Genomic DNA, 20,025 nt, shown 5'->3' on the forward strand with positions numbered 1-20,025 from the left:
TGAAGCTATAACTCTTTATAAAAGAGTCTAACTAGCTCTTCAATGCGACATTCAGAACATTCAAATTCAAGGTGAAAATCTATTAGTCATTAACGCTATAAAAGGGATTGTTACAGTCCAGTGACAGATCGAGCATGTTATTAGAAACACTCATTCTCTTCTTACTCGGTTTCAAAGTTGGAGTATCCAACATAACTATCGACAGACAAATCGCGCGCGCAGCAAATTGAATTGCTAATATTGGTCATTTAGTTAAGTTTCTAATAATATGAATATTGATGTTTGTATTACTTCAATACTTCTAGCTTGTTTTCTATTCTTTCGACTAATGCATTAGGAATAACCCTCGTGAAGAGGGCTAACCAAGATTTTAGCACACCAATCTATCTAATATATATATATAAAGGGGAGTTTTTTCCCGAGATTTTAGAGCGCCACGTAGGAATTTTTAAAAAATTATTAGAGCGCCACACAGGATTAATATTTTTAAAACGCTACAATTGGATTATGCCACCTAAGATTAGTTAACGTGTCACGTAAGATTATAAATTATAGTTATATCCAATAAATAATTCAAGTGCCACATAAGCATAAATGAAAGGGGAGTTTTTTTCCCGAGATTTTAGAGCGCCACGTAGGATTTCTATTTTTAAAAATTATTAGAGCGCCACACAGGATTAATATTTTTAAAACGCTACAATTGGATTATGCCACCTAAGATTAGTTAACGTGCCACGTAAGATTATAAATTATAATTATATCCAATAAATAATTCAAGTGCCACATAAGCATAAATGACCAATGAGATTTTAATGGTTACATTAATTAAATACGAAATATTATCGAGATTAGAAATTTTATCTAATACTTTAAAACAAATACGGAGAAAAGATATATTACATACAACTAATAAAATAACAAATGTAATTACATAAATATGAAAAAAAAAAAAATTTAAAAAATAGATCGATCTGTACATCACACGGGCTTCATTTTTTTTTTGAAAGAGAGCGGTTAGTGCATTAATTCAATGAAAGGTTGTCCAAAAGTACATACGGGGAAACCTCATCGGGAACTAGGATTATACTATATATATATATATATATATATATATATATATATATATATATATATATATATATATATAACCAGCATAATAAAGCTAAAAAGGGGTTTTATAGTTCACAGTCGCAAAGTATTGTTTTTGTTTTCTCTCCAACACATTAGAGAGGGAAAACTACCATAGCCCATAATCGTCTTCTTCTTCGTCTTCTCCCTTTTGTTTTCTCTCTTCTTCTCATCTTTCTCTCTCATCGATTCTTAAATCTCTGATTTTTCTGCATTTTTCATTGCTCTCAAACCCTAATAATCGACGGTAACCAGATACTTCTTCTTTTATTTTTGTTTATCAATACTTTATTTAATTAATTATCTGATTTGCTTTTGCTTTCCAGAATTTTGATTATTTTTTCGATTGATTTCGGAATTCTATCCTTTCGTAATTTGTTGAGTTGTCTCGTATTTTTTTTTGATGTTTTTGATTTGACGAATTGTTTTGCAGATTAAAAAAGGTTTTGATTGAATATGGATATGCTGAATTGCTGAGTATAGTTGATTTTTTCTGGAATTAAGTTTTTTGTGATTTTGAGTGATTGCATTAATTTGGAGTTAAATGATTTTGATGTTTTTGGTTTGACGTGCTATTTTGCCGATCAAAAAAGCTTTGATTGAATGTGGATATGCTGAATTGCTGAGTATAGTTGATTTTTTCTGGAATTAGGTTTTTGTGAGTTGAGTGATTGCAATAATTTGGAGTTAAATGATTTTGATGTTTTTGGTTTGACGTGCTATTTTGCCGATTAAAAAAGTTTTTGATTGAATGTGGATATGCTGAATTGCTGAGTATAGTTGATTTTTTCTGGAATTAGGTTTTTGTGAGTTTGAGTGATTGCATTAATTTGGAGTTAAATGATTTTGATGTTTTTGGTTTGACGTGCTATTTTGCCGATTAAAAAAGCTTTTGATTGAATGTGGATATGCTGAATTGCTGAGTGTAGTCGATTTTTTTGGAATTAGGTTTTTGTGAGTTTGAGTGATTGCATTAATTTGGAGTTGAGTGATTTTGGACTTTTAAGTCAATGCTTAGTTTGTAATTGTGATTTACGTTAGTTCAGATTGCTCTTATTCTAGTTGAGTGTATGATTCTATATTCTGAAAATAGTAGAATCCTCGTGTTTGTTGATTTAGGGTGTTTTTTGATTTTTTTGAGTTTACAATCAAGTCTGTCGAATTATTATCGAAAAGCTTTCATATGTACGTTTGATTGGTGGATAGTTGAATTTTTAGTTAGGGTTACCTTGTTGTATCAGGGGGAGAAAGCTAGATTGAAGTTATTAAGAATTACTAAAATGTATATAAACAACGAGGGGCATGTGTTGCTACGTGGAATTGTGGAGTATATGCTGGGGTTAGCAATGGAAATTGAGAGGGCGGTAACGGTTGACATGGTTAGTCGGTGTTGTAATTGCTGGGAGATAATGTGGTGCATGTGCAGCTGCGTGTAAGTGTGAGACTTGTTTGATGTGACATAGTGGCACTCAGAGTGTATGTTTTATTTATAGACGCGATAATTTGAGGTGTATCTACGAGAGTTGCACTGTTACATGGAAACATTTGATAACTGGCGGTCAATGTCACAAATCTGGATGTCCATGTCAACCTCTAAAGATAATTTGAGGTTTATCTATGAGAGTTGCATTGACTTATAGTGTGAAAATATCGCTAAGAGATTAATTAACTTTTAAAGTTACTACTGCTAGCTTATCATTTGATTATATTGTATTTACTTAAGATATTGTGGAAGGATTTATTAAAATAACATTAAAAGTTCGCTAGGGTTGATCATAGAAATCTGCTGTTCCTTTTTTGCTTACAGTGCATGGAGTAACATTTAGAAGCACGACGCTTATTTTGGATTGGTGGTGTACCTTCTTTTAATTAGATATTTTTTTGATGTTTTATAGTAATAGTCCATCTTCTGTCTTCTTAATTTCTCTTTAGTTTTCCTCCCATGTCCCTTTGATCTCTCTTGCTGTTTGACCCACATCTAGAACTCTACTTGTGGTATCTGCATGTTCTCTCCATCTCTCTGATCTGTTATTATGTATTTATGTTTTATGCATCTTAGTCTAGGTTAGATTTTATCATATCTTTATTATTTAATCAGCGAATGTTCTTGAAGTGACTACTTTTGTTACATGTCACAGCTGAGAAATTTGTAGCAATATACAAAAATGAATGATCGTATACCCATAGAACTAGAGGAAGGATGGAAGTTTATGGAGAAAGGAATCAAGAAACTGATAATGATTCTTGAAGGTTTACCTGAGCCTCCTTTTACTTCTGAAGACTACTCGATGCTTTACACGTAAGTGTGTTGTCATGACCAATATAATACAATCATGTGTACAGGCTATGTTTCTAACTCAAAAATACTATTATATCAATGCAGAACAATATACAACATGTGTACTCAGAAAGCCCCATATGATTATTCTCAGCAACTTTATGATAATTACAGACAGGCTTTTGTGGATTACATTGTTTCAACGGTGAGAAAACCCTTACTTGCAGCCAGCTTGTTCTTTAATATGGGTTTTGCCATGCACCGTTTGTAATCCTGTTGTACACGACTAAATGAGTAAACATGTCATATTTTTCTTTGCCAAAAGCTGATTTTAGAGTCGTCCTTTAGTCTGAGTGATTACATTTTTCTGCTTTGGAAATCAGGATGAATCCTGAATATCTAACCTTCAGTTTGGGCAGGATGTTCTGCCTGTAACCCTTCTGAATATGTTACCCTAATTTATGGTAATTTGTTACCTTGAAGTAGGACTGGTCATGTGTTATTCATATTTCTTTTCATTTAAAATTAGTAGTGCAGTTTATTGCTTTGTAAAGTAGCATTATTATGGTCCTTTGATATTTTATTATAACCTTGGTATTAATATTGTCAACATTAGTGATCTCTTAAGTATCATCTTATTCATCTCATTATTTTCAAATAATGAGATGAATAGCTATATAAGATATATAACTATATACAGGAAAACCCATTTTGAATCAATTATTTCCAAATAAAAAGATATATAACTATATAAGGCATACAGGTAAATCCATTTTTTTGTTTGTTAGGTAACTTATTGATGGTGCCAAGACTGCCAACTAATGTTCTTTTGTTTGATTGAGGCCTCATGTTTGCTCTATCTGTTCTTGTATTTATTTTTGCTTATCCAATGTGTCCATTTCATCCTTGCTCCTAACAAATTTCTATTGCCTTTTTTTTTTTAATCAAAAATCAGGTTTTGCCAGCTTTGAAGGAAAAACATGATGAATATATGCTGATTGAGCTTGTAAAAAGGTGGTCAAATCATAAAGTAATGGTCAGGTGGCTATCTCGCTTCTTTCATTATCTTGATCGTTACTTTGTTACTCGGAGGTCACTTCCTCCACTGAATGAAGTTGGGCTCACTTGCTTCCGTGATCTGGTATTTGATCTCTCTTGTTTGCTTAATACAAATGTCAACTTTTTTTTTTTGTCTGTTCCCTGACCTTTTTGTTTTTATTTAATGCTCATTTATTTAGTTCTTATCAAGTGGTTAAGTTCAAGCTTTTGTTTCCAACCTTTCTGTTTTGAACTCCTTTCATGGTTTAAAGCAATTACTGTTTTTTTTTTTGGTCTTTATATCAGGTTTACCAAGAAATATGTAGCAAAGCAAAGGATGCTGTTCTAGCCCTGGTAAGTTAATTGTTTGAGGTGTATTCACAACTCTTTTCTCTTGCCTGCAAAGTGGTTGACTTTGGAATTTTCTACTCAGATCCATGTTGAAAGAGAGGGTGGGCAAATTGACCGAGCATTATTGAAGAATGTGCTTGGGATATATGTTGAAATTGGAATGGGACAGATGGAACAGTATGAAAAGGATTTTGAGGCACATCTTCTGGATGACACTGCTGCTTATTATTCTCGGAAGGCCTCAAGCTGGATTGTAGAGGATTCATGTCCGGAATATATGTTGAAGGCAAAGTTTTGGATGACTTAATTCCTCTTGTATATTTCCATGCAGCACATAGTGTATTTTGTTGCTTATTGTATCCCTTTTGGCCATGCAGTCTGAGGAATGTTTGACAAAAGAAAAGGAGAGAGTGTCTCATTACCTGCACTTAAGTAGTGAAGAGAAGCTCCTAGAGGTTTGTTTTTATGCTTTATAGTCATTTTCAAGGAATTTGTTTCTATAAGGGCCAAAGCTTATTTTTTTTTATTTTTTTTTATTTTTATGGGCTAATTTAAACTATTTGAGTTGTGGTCTGATGGTTTTATACGGGCCCTTACAGAGAGTGCAAAATGAGTTGTTGTTGGTATTTGAAAACCAATTGCTCGAGAAAGAAAACTCTGGATGTCGTGTATTGCTTAAAGATGACAAGGTATTTTTGTTTATATTGCTCATAAAACTATCTTTCTTATCAAATTAAAGAGTATCACTCTTGTGGTCTTATTTGGTTAGGTGGAGGATCTTTCCAGGATGTACAGGCTATACAGTAAAGTTCCCCGGGGCTTGGAGCCTATTGGAGTCATCTTTAAGACGGTATGTTTACATCCCACTTCCCGTGTTAAATGGTAACATACATATTACTCCATGATGGTTTTTGATGTGTGACATGCTTTCCTGCAGCATATTACGGATGAAGGAACTGTCTTGGTCCAGCAGGCAGAAGATGCTGCGACTAGCAAGGTTTGGCACTTTTTATATCTTTTGAAGCATTTTTGTAACAGTATTAAATAAACCTTTGGTGTCATATGAGAATTTATGATGGTTGATTGCTTGATTTCTTAAATAAGCTAGAGAAAAGCTAGCTAGTTTTGTTAATACTAATATTATGCTCTTTTAACACAACTTCTAGTTTGTGTGCAAGGTGGTATAATACGAGATTCCTTTCCTTCAGCCTGCCTTTTCGGCTTGCGTTGATCTGTTCACCTTTCTTTGAGTAAATGGACAGTGTTTTTTTTTATCTCTCTCATACACGTGCACAGATACATTGATACCCTATTTAAAAGAGTGTCTCAATGCAAATTGTCAAAGTAAGAAGACCCATGTGCCACTCTTGCTGTATTGCCTTCTTGTCCGAGTAGCTTTCATTTATGTGTTTTATGCATTCTGAAAGGCTATTGTCTTTGGTTATCTTTGATGTGCTATATTCTTGTTTTGACTATTTGTTATGGCTAAAATGTAGCTTAGTGTTACTTTCCGATTAATTGCTTTAGCTAGAATTGTTGGATTATTCTCAAGTTATTAGTTGCTTTTATGGACTATGTTGATGGGTTAAATGCTTTGTTATATTGATTATCCTCCCTTTAAATTGCTTGCTTGGCAGGCTGAGACTGGTTCTGGTGGATCACATGAGCAGGTAGGTCCCATAACCTATAGCTTCATACCTGATTAGTGGATGGATACTTGGATTAAAACTCAATCTTGTTTGCATGTGTCAGGTTTTTGTGAGGAAAGCTATAGAGCTGCATGATAAGTTCATGGTTTATGTGATCGAGTGCTTTATGAGCCACACCATCTTTCATAAGGTTTGCATAGTGCTTATGTTTTTTTTTTAATTAATGGATTGTGCTATTTGGTTCTGTGGCGTAAGTTTTCTTTTATGGTTTGGTTCAGGCTCTCAAGGAAGCTTTTGAGGTGTTTTTAAACAAGGGTGTTTCTGGCAGTACTAGTGCTGAACTGTTAGCAACATTTTGTGATAATATTCTCAAAAAGGGTGGCAGTGAAAAGCTAAGTGATGAAGCTATTGAGGACTCACTTGACAAGGTATAAGGCTGCTAATTATACATATAAGTTCTGCACTGCTCAAGATGCTGATGATTAAGTAATTGTTTTTAATGTTTGCAGGTAGTAAAGCTTCTTGCTTATGTAAGCGATAAAGACATGTTTGCTGAATTTTACAGGTTAGCTTTTCTCTCCTTTCTCTTCACCCGTTAAGAGTTGTTCTCTGACTGAAAAGTCTGATAATGTTTCATGTTTCTTTCTTGATACAGAAAGAAGCTCTCTCGCCGTTTACTCTTTGACAAAAGTGCCCATGATGATCATGAAAGGAGCATCTTGACAAAATTGAAGCAGCAGTGTGGTGCACAGTTTACATCAAAGATGGAAGGGATGGTGAGCTGTTTTGTACATCTGAATTTAATCATTGTAAATTAGTGGGGTATTGTTCTTTATCTTCCTCTGCCTTTTCCATTACAGGTAACTGATTTGGCTTTGGGGAGGGAGAATCAGACTCATTTTGAAGACTATCTTGAGCAAAACCCAATTGCCAATCCTGGGCTTGATTTGAACGTGACAGTTCTCACAACTGGATTCTGGCCAAGCTATAAATCCTCTGATCTTAACCTTCCTGATGAGATGGTAATTGGTGCATCACAAAATTATATGAGTAATTGATGCTAGCTTGTTAATTTTCTCAGTAGATTATAATAAACTTATATTTGCTTGTACTTGTAGGTGAAGTGTGTGGAAGCTTTTAAGCAATTCTATCAAACGAAAACAAAACACAGGAAGCTCTCGTGGGTTTACTCTCTGGGAAGTTGCAACATTCATGGCAAGTTTGGTCAGAAAACAATTGAATTGATTGTTGGAACCTATCAAGTAAGAGTGAATGTTCTGCTTTTTTTTTTTTTTAAAAAAAAAAATTCCCTCTCTCTGTATCCTATCAAGTTAATAGTTTATACCTAATGTATCCCAATTTAGGCTGCTGCTCTGCTTCTATTCAACACAGCAGACCGCTTGAGTTATTCAGAAATTGCAGCTCAGCTAAATTTAGGTGATGAAGACTTGGTCAGAGTTCTACAGTCATTGTCGTGTGCAAAGTACAAGGTTCTTTCCAAGGAGCCAGTGTCAAGAACTGTCTCTCATACTGATCAATTCACATTCAACTCTGGCTTTACTGACAGAATGAGGAGGATAAGGGTATGCTTTTGTATATGCCCTCTATTCTTCATTGAATTTTCCTGATATTCTCTCAAACAAATGCTCAGTTTTCTCCCTGTACTTGTTGGATATACAGATTCCTCTTCCAACAATGGACGAGAGGAAAAAAATTGTCGAGGATGTGGACAAGGATAGACGTTATGCTATTGATGCCTCTATCGTACGTATAATGAAAAGCAGGAAGGTGTTGGGTTATCAGCAATTGATCTCAGAGTGTGTTGAGCATCTAAGCCGCAGTTTCAAGGTATGACATATTACTGCTGCTTGTGTGGTCTTGAGTTAAATTGCATGTGGTTATTTGTAAATTTTAACTGAGATTTGTCTTTCGCTGATGGTGTTTTTTTTGCAGCCTGATTTTAAGGTAATCAAGAAGAGGATCGAAGATTTGATTACTAGGGACTACCTTGAACGAGACAAGGAAAATCCTCAGCTATTCAAGTACTTGGCTTAAATTATGCATGTCTTTAGATAATTTGCCTTTTGTGAACTGATTTTGATATGGAAGCTGAGGAATTCCGGTAATAGAGCAAATAGGCATATTTTGTACAGTAATTGGGTTCCCGTGAGTGGGTAAAAATTGTATGACTAAGGAACTTTGATCTAGTTCATACAAGGCAAAAATTTAAGCTGCACATTTTGGGGGGATAAAAGGAAAATTTGCAGGCTCTATTTTAAATATTTCTTGCTACTCCGTATTTCTCTTTCATCCCTTTCCCGCTTTTTTCTCTTTTTGAAATTTCTGTGTAGATTAATTTGCCATGCATTTTTTGGTACTAGACTAAATTATAGAGTTATGCGTATGATAATATGGAGGGCACATATGATTACGGAGTATTGTCAATAGAAGAATAGACGTTTAGATTTTGTCGTTGCTATTCATATAGCCAATAATTTCATCCGTCTCATTTTATTACTCCTTTATACAGGAGTTATGTTCGGAAATATGTAGTATAATGCTGTATTTCATTAATTAATTTGACAATCGTTTCAAACAAATTAATTAATTATGAGTAGCTTTGTACTCTGTATTATTGATGACTTTTTTACTCCGTACAAGATCTGATTAGTAAAACTTAGATGAAGGAAACACACTATTAAAAATTGACAACTCTTATACAGAGTATCTGAAAATGGTATTTATATAACACGGCATTAGAATCAAAATGGTGAGGAAATCTTCAAATTTCCTATTTTGTTGATCTTATTTTTGCTTATCTAATTCAATCCGAACTCATTTTTTTAATTTAATTTGATTTAACTAAACTTTGACTTTACATATAAGTTGGAGTATGTAAAAATACAAGTACTAAACATATAGCCCAACAATGAACCTGCATGCTAAGCTTCTTTTAGTCAATGCCTCAATGGTGTTTGTTATCTCACCTAATTTTATAGTACCTGGTGGAAATTATTTCAATTTAAGTACGCTGCAAAATTACTAAAAGCTTTAATCTATGTTTCAACATCCAAGAAATTAAATAAGATGGTCTAAATACTAGTCAACCATTTGTTTTAGGGGATTTTTGTTTTTCACCAACCTTATCTACCAACTTTCTCTACACTTTTCACCTTTGCTTGTGCTTCTGTTATTTTTCCTACTTCAGAATTAAAATACAAGGAATCTTTGTTACGCACTTTTACTTTTGAAATTTATTGAAAAAGTAGTTAGTTTGCTTTCATCTTAACCAGTTTAGCTAACATATATGGTTAGCATCAATCAAAGGCTTATCACTCAAATTGTGTATGTCATAATAATGTCATATTGTACTCTCTACTCGTATTATTATAATGCTACCTTTGATTAACAATAGTAATTTGTTAACATTACATAAATTGCAAAATTAATGCAATGTTTTTTTTTTTTTTTTTTTTTTTTTTTTTTTTTTTTTTTGTAAAATAAAAATAAAAATATTATCATTAAGCTATCAAGAGGCCAATTTCATGCATATTGTTAAAAAATGTCTACTATCTTTATTAATAATCTCTCCTTCACTTCCCTTTCACAATCATGTATACATCTCCAATTAAATGAGAAAAGATTCAGTGAATGAATCCAGTTCACCATCAACATCACCATCATGACCTCCATCGCGATCGCCATCATGATAATGATGATGATCATGATCAACCTTAATAAGTTGTAGGTACTCCTCATAGAGCTTCTCAAGCTGTTGGTTGTTATCCGGTGCGGCCATTACTTCATTATTAGGCTGCATGATATCGATGCTGACGTCATGATTACCACACGATGATGATCCGATCGCCATCATCAGATGCTCATCAAGTCCACTGCCTTCCAAGGTTGCATGATGTTCTAACCATGGAATGTTTAGAATGATATTATCTTCCGAGTCATATGTTGGTAGGGCATAATTTTGGTCTAGGGTTTGATTATTTTGACTCGAAGTTACACTTGTCGTACTCACATTGATTGTTTCTAAACTTGTATTGCTATCATTTCTTGTCATAGACACAACTGATTTAACCCTAACGGGTTTGGGTGAATGGATCTTGGTTTTCTCCTCAACTACATCATCAATTTTTTGAGTTTTGACACTTCTAATATTATTATTAGTATGTTTATTATTGTTGGTAATTGAGTTCCTACATCTCTTTTTGTTGTAATTCTTAGATAATTTTTCCAAATCGGATTCAGATAACTTCTTATGGGTATTCGGATCAGTACCTTGGCTCCGAAGTTTCTTACTTAAGTGGGTGTTCCAATAATTTTTGATTTCATTATCGGTTCTACCAGGTAATCTTCCAGCAATGAGAGACCATCGGTTGCCTAATAAGGCATGTAACCTAATAATAAGGTCATCTTCTTCGGGTGTAATATTGCCTCTTTTGATATCCGGCCTCAAGTAGTTCATCCATCTCAATCTACAACTCTTTCCACACCTTAGAAGTCCTACATTTATTGTGAATAAGCATAATTTGTCAGCTCATCAATCACTATCAACATTATTTAGGCAAATAATAATAATAATAATAATAATAATAATAATAATAATAATAATAATAATAATAATAATAATAATAATAATAATAATAATAATAATAATAATAATAATAATAATAATAATAATAAAGGAATTTAGCTCAAGGTATAGTAGATTAATCAAAATTATTATATTGATGGGAAGTTGTGATTTTAGCTTAGTATATAGTACAGTTATACATCACATTTTTCAGCTGAAGACAACGAAAGAAAAAGAAATGAAATAGTAGTAGTTATTGTACTTTTATTGACATCCTATATTATTGTGTAAGTGTACACTTGTGTTTGACACGGAGATGAAGAATTTAATAATGAATTGATAGTGGAAATTAATTCAAGCAAAAGTGTGAGGTGGGAGAGAAATGAAATACTACTTGTAGTTATTGTAGGAACATGAGGGGAAAAAAGTAATAGTAAATAGTTTACTTGGAGAAACAAGCGTGTGATTAATTTTAGATGATCATCATTAAAGCCTACAATGTATAGTATACAATACTTTGTAGGACAAAGACTCAAAGAGAGTTATATTCAAAAGATCATCAATCTTCAATTACCACAGTCAATCGATTTAGAGATGGATATAAATATTATTATATTATTAGCGCGATCTGAATGTCTAAATCTTGATTGAACCACTTAGTATAATCTCCATATTCACTTCACTTCACATCACTTCTTTCTAGCTAGTTTAGCAACTAGAATTTCCTAATAGAAATGAATGAACATTTAATGAATTAATTATGGAGTAGTAATCAAACATGCATAATCGATTCATAAGTTTAACTAAGCTAGCTATTACACCCTGAAACATATAATATACACTTAATTAATTATAGAGATGGAATGAACTAATTATCAAGAGTAGTACGTCTTACCGGCTTTCTTAGGCAAAGATCTCCATTGTCCTTCACCATGAGCTTCAATGTACTTGATTAACAACGCGTCTTCCCTAGCAGTCCATGGACCTCTATGCAAGCCAATTTTAGAGCAACAAGGAGCTCTTCCCATTTCTACTTTCACTCTTTTTTTTCTTTCTTTTTTTTTTTTTTTTCCTCTTTTTTCCCTCCTCCTTTTCCTTCGTTTAATTTTATTTTCCTTAAATTTCTATCTCATTAATAAAAACCTAATCTTTTGATTAAGTGAAGAAGAGAGAATAAGGAGGTGGGCAATCAGAGAAAGAGGGTGATCATTCTCATGCTTTAGAGAGAGCAAACAAGGGGTCACAACCTTTGTTAATTCCTTACTAATTAAAACAATTATAATATATGGTTTATAAAAACTAATCTTTCCTAAATAATAGGATTTTACTCTTCCAACTAGGCAGGACACGTTACACGTACATAATATATGGTAATTATACAAGCTAAGTTACTTTAATTTGATATTACATATATAATAACATGAAAGGGTTTTGTTTCTATTATATTAAATGTATGAAAACGTATTATGGTTTGAACTCAACAACCTTTCCTCCCTATTATCTGCCCTTCCCAACCCTCCACGTTTTTTCAATTTTTAGAGAATTCTTGTTAAATATTCATATTCCACCATTTTTTCTTATTTTAGGCACATAAGCTGTATGAAAGCTACGTATGTACTAATTATAACTTGTTAATTGAGCTTAGGTAATACATATAATGACAAAAAAAGAAAGCATTATGTGCAATTACACAATAAGTTTGCACGTACATTCATACCATAAAGTCAGGAGGATCGTGATTAAATAATGTCATGATCTGATTTGACTAAAATTGTTCAAGGAAAAAAACATTGTAAGTCTAGTCTAGAGTCTAAAGAACACTAGGCGAGTGGATGGGAGATAGCCGGAAGCTTGACAGAGAATGATCATGGCTAGACACAACAAGGTATTGTGGGTTGCAACCTAGGTCTCATTTTTGGCAAGGAAGCTTTTTGCTTGATACATAAGACATGAACTTTGGCATGATCAAGAACAATATGAGTAATTAACTTAGTTACGAAGGCACGACACTACCAAGTACTAACATGTGGGCAACTCCTTTAAACTTGACGGCGTAACACTATATTCATGTCATGGCATGCCTTGTCAATCCGTCAATACAAAGAAATGAAAATTTTCAATACGCTAGCTCAATGTCATCTTTACATCATATATATGTTTGGAATATTCAAACAAAAAAACAACTTTAAATGTGATGCGCTATTAGCAAAATGTGTATGCTTGATAAAATTCTGATCCACACCACATAATATCTACATTGTCTACATAATCCATCTATAATTGTTCATCTATCCTTAAAAATTGAATTTAGAACTTCAACTAAAATTGATAAACATAGAACTCTTGATCTTACTATAAAAGGCAAGTGAGGCTCGCGCGCTAAGAGTTTGATTTGGCCCCTCTTTTACTATATATGGAGCTTGGTTCTAAGCACACTTCAAAAGATGGGGGCTTGGAACTTGTTAGTCTTCGAAGGCTATGAATACATTATACGCGAAGTATCTATATGCTAATAGACTATTCCATTTCGGGTTAATTCACTTGTTTATACTAGTTGCCATAGTTCTTCATGCCGTATCTTCATGTAAATTTGGTTGATTAACTTAACACACTTAGATACTCAACATTTTCCTATTCTAAAATAGGTTATCACTATATTTTCCATCAACAATTAATCTTTTAAATTAATTATTGTTTACACCAAGTTTTGCCAAATTCATACGTAGTAAGGAAATACTTGTTAAATTGCGTTGGATTAACTTGTTATGTAGTGTACCGACCATTTCAAATATAGAAGTAATGAACAATTCTATGAGAATTGAGAATATATTGACAAGCATAATATATGGAAAGCTTTTGACATTGTGATCTTAGCTTAGTTGAATTGTATTTGCACGCTTCCTTTGGACAAGACACGAGAGGGTTTTTGTTAATGTGAATAGCATCCAGCCATCCAGCCCCAAAAAATGCCATTAATTAGCATAAAGTTTCTAAATATGCCAATTTTATTGCACAAAGTAACCACACTAAGCACCGACGTATTGGTACACAATAACACGGCTTGTTTAAAACATGAGACAACTTCACATTAACGTATCCCAATCTCACAAATTATTGTAACTTTGTGAGTCAAGAGACTACATTGCCTTTCTCAATCTTGAATTGTTCAATAGAGATCAATCTTCAAGCACTTATTTCATCACTAGTTAAATATTTCACATTCAATAGATCGATGGTATTGCCTAAAACAGGATAAATAGAGCACATAAAACATAAGCAAAATCAACCTTAAACATAAGGTTACCCAGATACACTTAATGGTTTACAATCATAGGTGATAACAAAACAATAAGTATAAACCATCTAAAAAACATTAGTCATTTTGGATTATTTAATGTGAATAATAAATACTAGTAAATGGGTTTAACAAGGTAATTCTAACACTCTACCTTACACTTCATACAAGACAGCCGAAAACATCCAGGATTTGACCTGATTGCTTTATTTGTTGGAGTTGGTAAAGGTATAAAACGAAAAAGTCAATATAAAATGTAAAAGTTCATCACAACAATTTGGTATATAAAATTATGACATGTACAAAAGAAAAAAGTCAACTACAATGAATATTTGATCCTCAAAATCCAAGATCTACTATTCAATAATCAAATTTGGAAGGTAGCTTCCACTTCCACAAAATCAGCCAAAATTACATTGACTTTTGAGAGCCTGTAACCTCTTGCTAAAAACTAGTAATATGGACCCAATTTTCTTCTTCTTTTTCTTTTTTTCGGCAAAAAAAATCAACTAACAAGTATATAATTATAATTACGTGTGGGGAAAATTTTTACCTTTACATTTATACAATGGAATCACAAATTTATTAATTCCATTTTGAGGCACACACTGACCAAACTCCTGAGAATTTACAAGCGAACTGGTAAACCGTAGTTCTGGAATACCCTGATTCGACCATCCCAACCTGCGGTTACAATGACTAAACCCCACACGTGTTGGGAGCTTGCCATACTTTGGCATGTTGTTTTTAAAAACTTGTACTCTGATTTGCAAGTTGCTGATGAAACAATAAGGGAATTTGAGCTGGTCAGCTTCTCTTCCGGCCAGGTTGCAACCCCTCTGGAAAACGGATCTGGAAAGCCCAGAGAAATGGCATCTGTTGAGAATAATGATGTTCTGAGGTGTGGGCTCTCGGCAGAGGGTTGATGTTCCAGTCTTCTTTCAGTTGTGTATCGCACCATGATTCCTGGAGAAGCTGTTGATGATTCTGAGAGACAAGGTAAAACATTGCTGCATGTTGTTCCATACCAAGGAACAGCAACACAGGCGTTGTTTGAGAAAAATCTCTCACATGAGCTCTTGCTTCGGAAGTGAGATGAAACTGTTCTGTCTGACTTATTGGAGTCCCATACATAAACAAAAGAGTCTTCACTTGCTGAGACAATATGCTTTCCATCTGATGTAAATGATGCAGATATTTGGCTTCCTGCATTTCGAAGACCTGATAACAGCAAATAACAGATTGGAATGTTAGGCCTCAAAAATCAATTCAATGAACAGACTATACAAATTAAATTGCATAATTCACTCCTGCTTAACTGACAGCAAGATCTAAGTGCTCATTTGGTCGACATAGAGAAAGTAGATAACTGGGAAAATGTTGACAAAAATAAGGCAGTTGTTTGCCCGATCCTCTAGGTTAGTGGACCAAGATGTAATCAGTACAAAATACTTGTATTTGTCTATTTGAGTAATGATTTAGTTTGGATGACACAGAAGCGTTGAAGATAATTATAAAAGGGAAGAGTCACCAACCTTTATATTTACATATTACATCAACCCCTTTGAGTATTCGGACCTGGGAATCAGCAGTAGTAACCATGAGCTTGCTTGGGTCACCAGGGGAAAACTGTATCCGTCATATACAAATTGAAGTCAGCATTGTAAAATACTAGGGAGGTGACATAGGAGTTGTAATAACAAAACAAGCAAAAGATAGTAAATTTGAGAAATTAATCACCTGAAACCCAGTAATTCTTCTTAGGGGTGCCTTCTTTTTACCATGCAACGATATTTGATCAGTCATTTGCAGTCGATCATCTGTAAAAAATAGAGTGTTAGACAAGGAATAGAAGAAATAATATTAAAAAGACACCCAAATACACCACAACAATATTGGTACGTAAGTGGAAACTCAACTTTACATATAATTTAACTAGACAGCCACAGTTGATAAATTACTTTTCCAAGTTTGGCTGCTGATCAATGTGGAGGCATTATGTAAAACCAGTAAGAAACACAGAGATCCCTCACTGTGGACTCAACAAATTGTTTAGCAGACATGATATACTGTGTATTATTCAAGTTATAATCAAACTATATGTATTAAAACTAAGTAATAGAAGCTTAAATTCTTTATCCATCAAAGTAAGTCTCACAAAGTCTATATAAAAATTATAGATTTTAACAATAAAAATAAAAGGTAGGATCACAATCCTTTTAGATCCAGATCCTACAGCTAAATGCAATCTCCAAAGCAAGTTTCATCATGACATATATTGCACCATGAGAAAAAAGTGGGTAAACAACATAATCCTAAACTACACCTATCTGATGGTTTATAGACCATTCCATACTCCATTGCATCATCTTGGGAACGAAATGATGGACTTGAGTTGACATATACTGTTTCAAAAGAAACAGAGGCTTGGCCAGTGAAGTGGATGGTAAAGAACATACAGTTTATCAGTGGGTTACAAACTTACGATCCATTAAGGACATATGTAAATGAAATGTTTTTGCTAAAATGTCAGAGGTCAGACTTTACATCATAAATCCAAACTGTCAAGCATCCCAAGTACTGCAATATGAACACTGGACTAATCCTTAAAAGGTATAATCAAATCACATTATCTACATCAGTAATGCCTGAAAAACTGCAGTAGAGGCTGAAACAAAAATGCATACCTGAAGTATCAAAGAAATAGCAAGCACCAGATATTGAGCCAACAATAGCACCCTACATCACAAATACAAAACCTCTTTAAAACACAGGCCTTTGATGACAAAATTTTCTGCAGACAATGTGGCCAAGAAGTGCAAACCTTTCCATTAGGCTGATAACAAACAGCAGTGACTATTTCTTTGATGTCTGTCCAATCAACAACTCCACTTTCAGAAATGCTCCAAATACGAACCTTACCATCAACAGAACCACTGATGAAGAAATTTTCATTCATGGGATTAAACTGGATGCATGTGACTGGTTCAAAAAAAGCAGGACATACAGAAATAAGTTCATGTTGAGTACCAAAGCACCAAAATAAGTGTTAACAAATAAGTGCAGGAGAGCGAGATAGTACCAAAATCGCTGTGTGAAAAAACTTTCAGGCACTCATCAAATCCCACTCTCCACAAACGGACAGTTTTGTCAACAGAGGATGACAGGAGACACTGCATAGTTAGAAAAAATTTTAACTTTCGAAATTTAATCTGGGAGAAACACAGAACGAACCCAATAACAAAGCAACTGACCTTGTTATTTGACCATGAAAGATCCAACACTTCACCACGATGACCATGGAACTCATGAAGAGGCTTCTCTGCTAAATGGAATACTTTCCGTGGGAAGATAACACATGCAGACTCAGGTGATTTTCTCAGGCTCTTCAGTCTCCCCCTTTTTTCTTTGTCAACATTAACAGGTACTAATTCTCCATGTTGGTTGATTGTAAAATAGACATGTGCAGCATCAACATCTGGAACATGATCTATTTCTGACTTCTCAGACTCGATCACTTGCCATACCCGGACAGTTCCATCCTCACCAGCACTTGCCAAAAACTGGCCATCAGGACTGAACTTCATTGTAAGGATAGCACCCTCATGTCCAGCAATATCTTGCCCCATATAAAGAGCCGAAAAATCCTTGGAACGCTTTTTGTAAGTGCGAACCCTAACATTATGAGCTCTACGTCTTAAAATTGATAAAGAGCCATCACTTTCTACCCGGTTAATCCTTGAGCTTGACTGTGTATCAGCAATACATTCCACAACACCTAATCTTCGTAAAAATCCTTTTTTAGCTCTCTTTTTTCCTTCAACTTTAGTATTGGTTGCCAATCCAACATCTCTTCTCATGGCTCTCTGAACCAATGGCGATAGACCTAGAATCCGCTCAAATTCCTCCCCACTGAGCGACCTATTTGATCCCACTTCTCGCAGTCTTCTGAATAATCCATCTTGCCCAAGTTCATCCACAATGAACTCCGATCCATTGTCCAAATTCCTGATTCTACGGACCAAATTCTCCTCGATAGCCATGTCCAACAACTCATGCGTGTCATTCGAGCAACATGATACAGAAGACTGACTCGACGAATGCAGCTCCCTAAAACTCGACCTCAAAACCGTCCCACTATTTTCCATAATTCTAGCACTATCCACAACCTCTTCCTTAAATCTACTAGAACACTCAACATCATCCCCTTCCTCCACCACTTGATTCGGAGCTAAACCCATCAATTTCAACAGCTTCTGACGGCGCTCACCAATAGTCCCGGGACTTCGGATCCAAACTTCATACCCGAAATTGCGAAGCACATCCTCAGCAATCCTTGATTCTGAATCAGAATTCTCCACCCCATCGGATCCGGAATCCGAAACAGGGGTGATATAATCCTTAGAATCATAAAATTGGTCATCTTCTTCACTAAGACTACCCATTTCCCACTTATTGTTCATTCAACCCATGAACTACAAGTCTACAATCCACCCCAGATGGATCAATCATAAAAACCCCAACACAATTGGCACCCAGAATTAACAAATTCCAGCTGTGCACTAAATAATTCTCTCTACACAACAACAAACAAAAAAAAGAGGAAAATTTTCAGCTGATCTTAAAAACCCACAAAACACAGATCCCAATTCTAACTAATTCAACATAATTCAAAACAAATCAACTCAATTTATATGCTTAAAAAACTAAAATTAAGCATCAATTTTCAGTACAAAACAACACACAGATCACGGCGAAAAGGGAGGAGGGAGCAAACCTAATTTCAAGAAATCAAAATAATAATTAATAATTATAAAAATCAACACATAATTACCCAGAAAAACGAAGAATGTGAACAAACAAAGTACTAGAGCAAAATATTAATAAGAGGAAGCAAACAAAAACAAAAACAAAAAAAAAAAAAAAAAGTGGGTAGGGATTTGTAAACACACTAACCTGGGGAGAAGAGAGAAGTGAGAAGTTGAACCTCAAAAACCAACAAATTCTTGGGGAATTCACAGGTTTTGTTTTCTCTCTCTACAAATTGAAGGAAGAAGAGAAATAGTCTGTATTATCAATTAAAATAATGATCAGAAAATGAAAGAGAGAGAGATAAATACAGGACAATAGTAGTAGTACTACTCACATAGTCACATCACATGGGATTTTTTTGATTTTATTTATTTTTGGAATTGAATTAAATTAAATTGTTGGATTGCAATTGAATTGGAATTGAATTAAACTGGAAATATAATAATTAAAGCAGAAAAACAAAGTAAAGAGGAGAGAGAAAAAAGGAACAAGGAAAAGTCTCGAAAAGAGTGAAATGGTGAGGAAGGTGAAAGGTTTTGTGTGTGGGTGTACTCGTATTTGTTTGAGTATTCTTCTTCTTTGGCTGCTACTGTTACGGTTAGTTACCTTACCACCGGAAACTTCATTCTTGTTTAATGTTTGGTTTGGTTTGCTTCCAACAAGGCATTCATTGTTTATCTTAGGTTTTGACGACACTTTGGTCCGTTTTCGTAATCAAGCTCGGACCCATTTCTTAGGCGGTAATAAAACACTTTTGTGGAATTAATAAATTTATACTGGTATAGGGTATTCGTTAGCAAGAGTAAGCTCTAATGACTTATTTATTGTGCCATTGTGTTGACTGTTAATGTTTTTTTGTCAGATTTTTTTTCCCCATATGGTCACGTAT

At 34.2% G+C, this 20,025-nt stretch overlaps 3 protein-coding genes across 3 annotated transcripts; 1 reads left to right on the forward strand and 2 right to left on the reverse strand.

Annotated features, from left to right (window-relative positions):
- Positions 1-1,170: 1,170 nt before the first annotated feature.
- LOC145614527 (cullin-1-like) lies at positions 1,171-8,754 on the forward strand. Its single transcript, XM_081669582.1, has 20 exons — positions 1,171-1,375; positions 3,267-3,427; positions 3,512-3,611; positions 4,362-4,547; positions 4,751-4,798; positions 4,878-5,081; positions 5,173-5,250; positions 5,395-5,484; positions 5,565-5,645; positions 5,733-5,792; positions 6,433-6,465; positions 6,548-6,634; positions 6,723-6,872; positions 6,954-7,009; positions 7,100-7,220; positions 7,305-7,466; positions 7,563-7,706; positions 7,809-8,027; positions 8,125-8,292; positions 8,398-8,754. Exons 2-20 carry the CDS (start codon positions 3,294-3,296, stop codon positions 8,497-8,499), a joined length of 2,223 nt encoding a protein of 740 aa, XP_081525708.1. The 5' UTR covers positions 1,171-1,375; positions 3,267-3,293; the 3' UTR covers positions 8,500-8,754.
- Positions 8,755-10,072: 1,318 nt separating this feature from the next.
- On the reverse strand, positions 10,073-12,057 carry LOC145613284 (uncharacterized). The gene is made up of 2 exons (XM_081668362.1): positions 11,925-12,057; positions 10,073-10,959 (listed from the first exon to the last, which is right to left on the reverse strand). Exons 1-2 carry the CDS (start codon positions 12,055-12,057, stop codon positions 10,073-10,075), a joined length of 1,020 nt encoding a protein of 339 aa, XP_081524488.1.
- A 2,530-nt stretch (positions 12,058-14,587) lies between these two features.
- LOC145614727 (uncharacterized) lies at positions 14,588-19,669 on the reverse strand. The gene is made up of 8 exons (XM_081669798.1): positions 19,281-19,669; positions 17,579-18,900; positions 17,407-17,497; positions 17,149-17,306; positions 17,012-17,063; positions 16,065-16,144; positions 15,860-15,953; positions 14,588-15,545 (listed from the first exon to the last, which is right to left on the reverse strand). Exons 2-8 carry the CDS (start codon positions 18,785-18,787, stop codon positions 14,953-14,955), a joined length of 2,277 nt encoding a protein of 758 aa, XP_081525924.1. The 5' UTR covers positions 18,788-18,900; positions 19,281-19,669; the 3' UTR covers positions 14,588-14,952.
- Positions 19,670-20,025: the final 356 nt, after the last annotated feature.

Source organism: Chenopodium album, chromosome 25 (genome assembly GCF_948465745.1).
Source record: "Chenopodium album chromosome 25, dcCheAlbu1.1, whole genome shotgun sequence".
NCBI lineage: Eukaryota > Viridiplantae > Streptophyta > Magnoliopsida > Caryophyllales > Amaranthaceae > Chenopodium > Chenopodium album.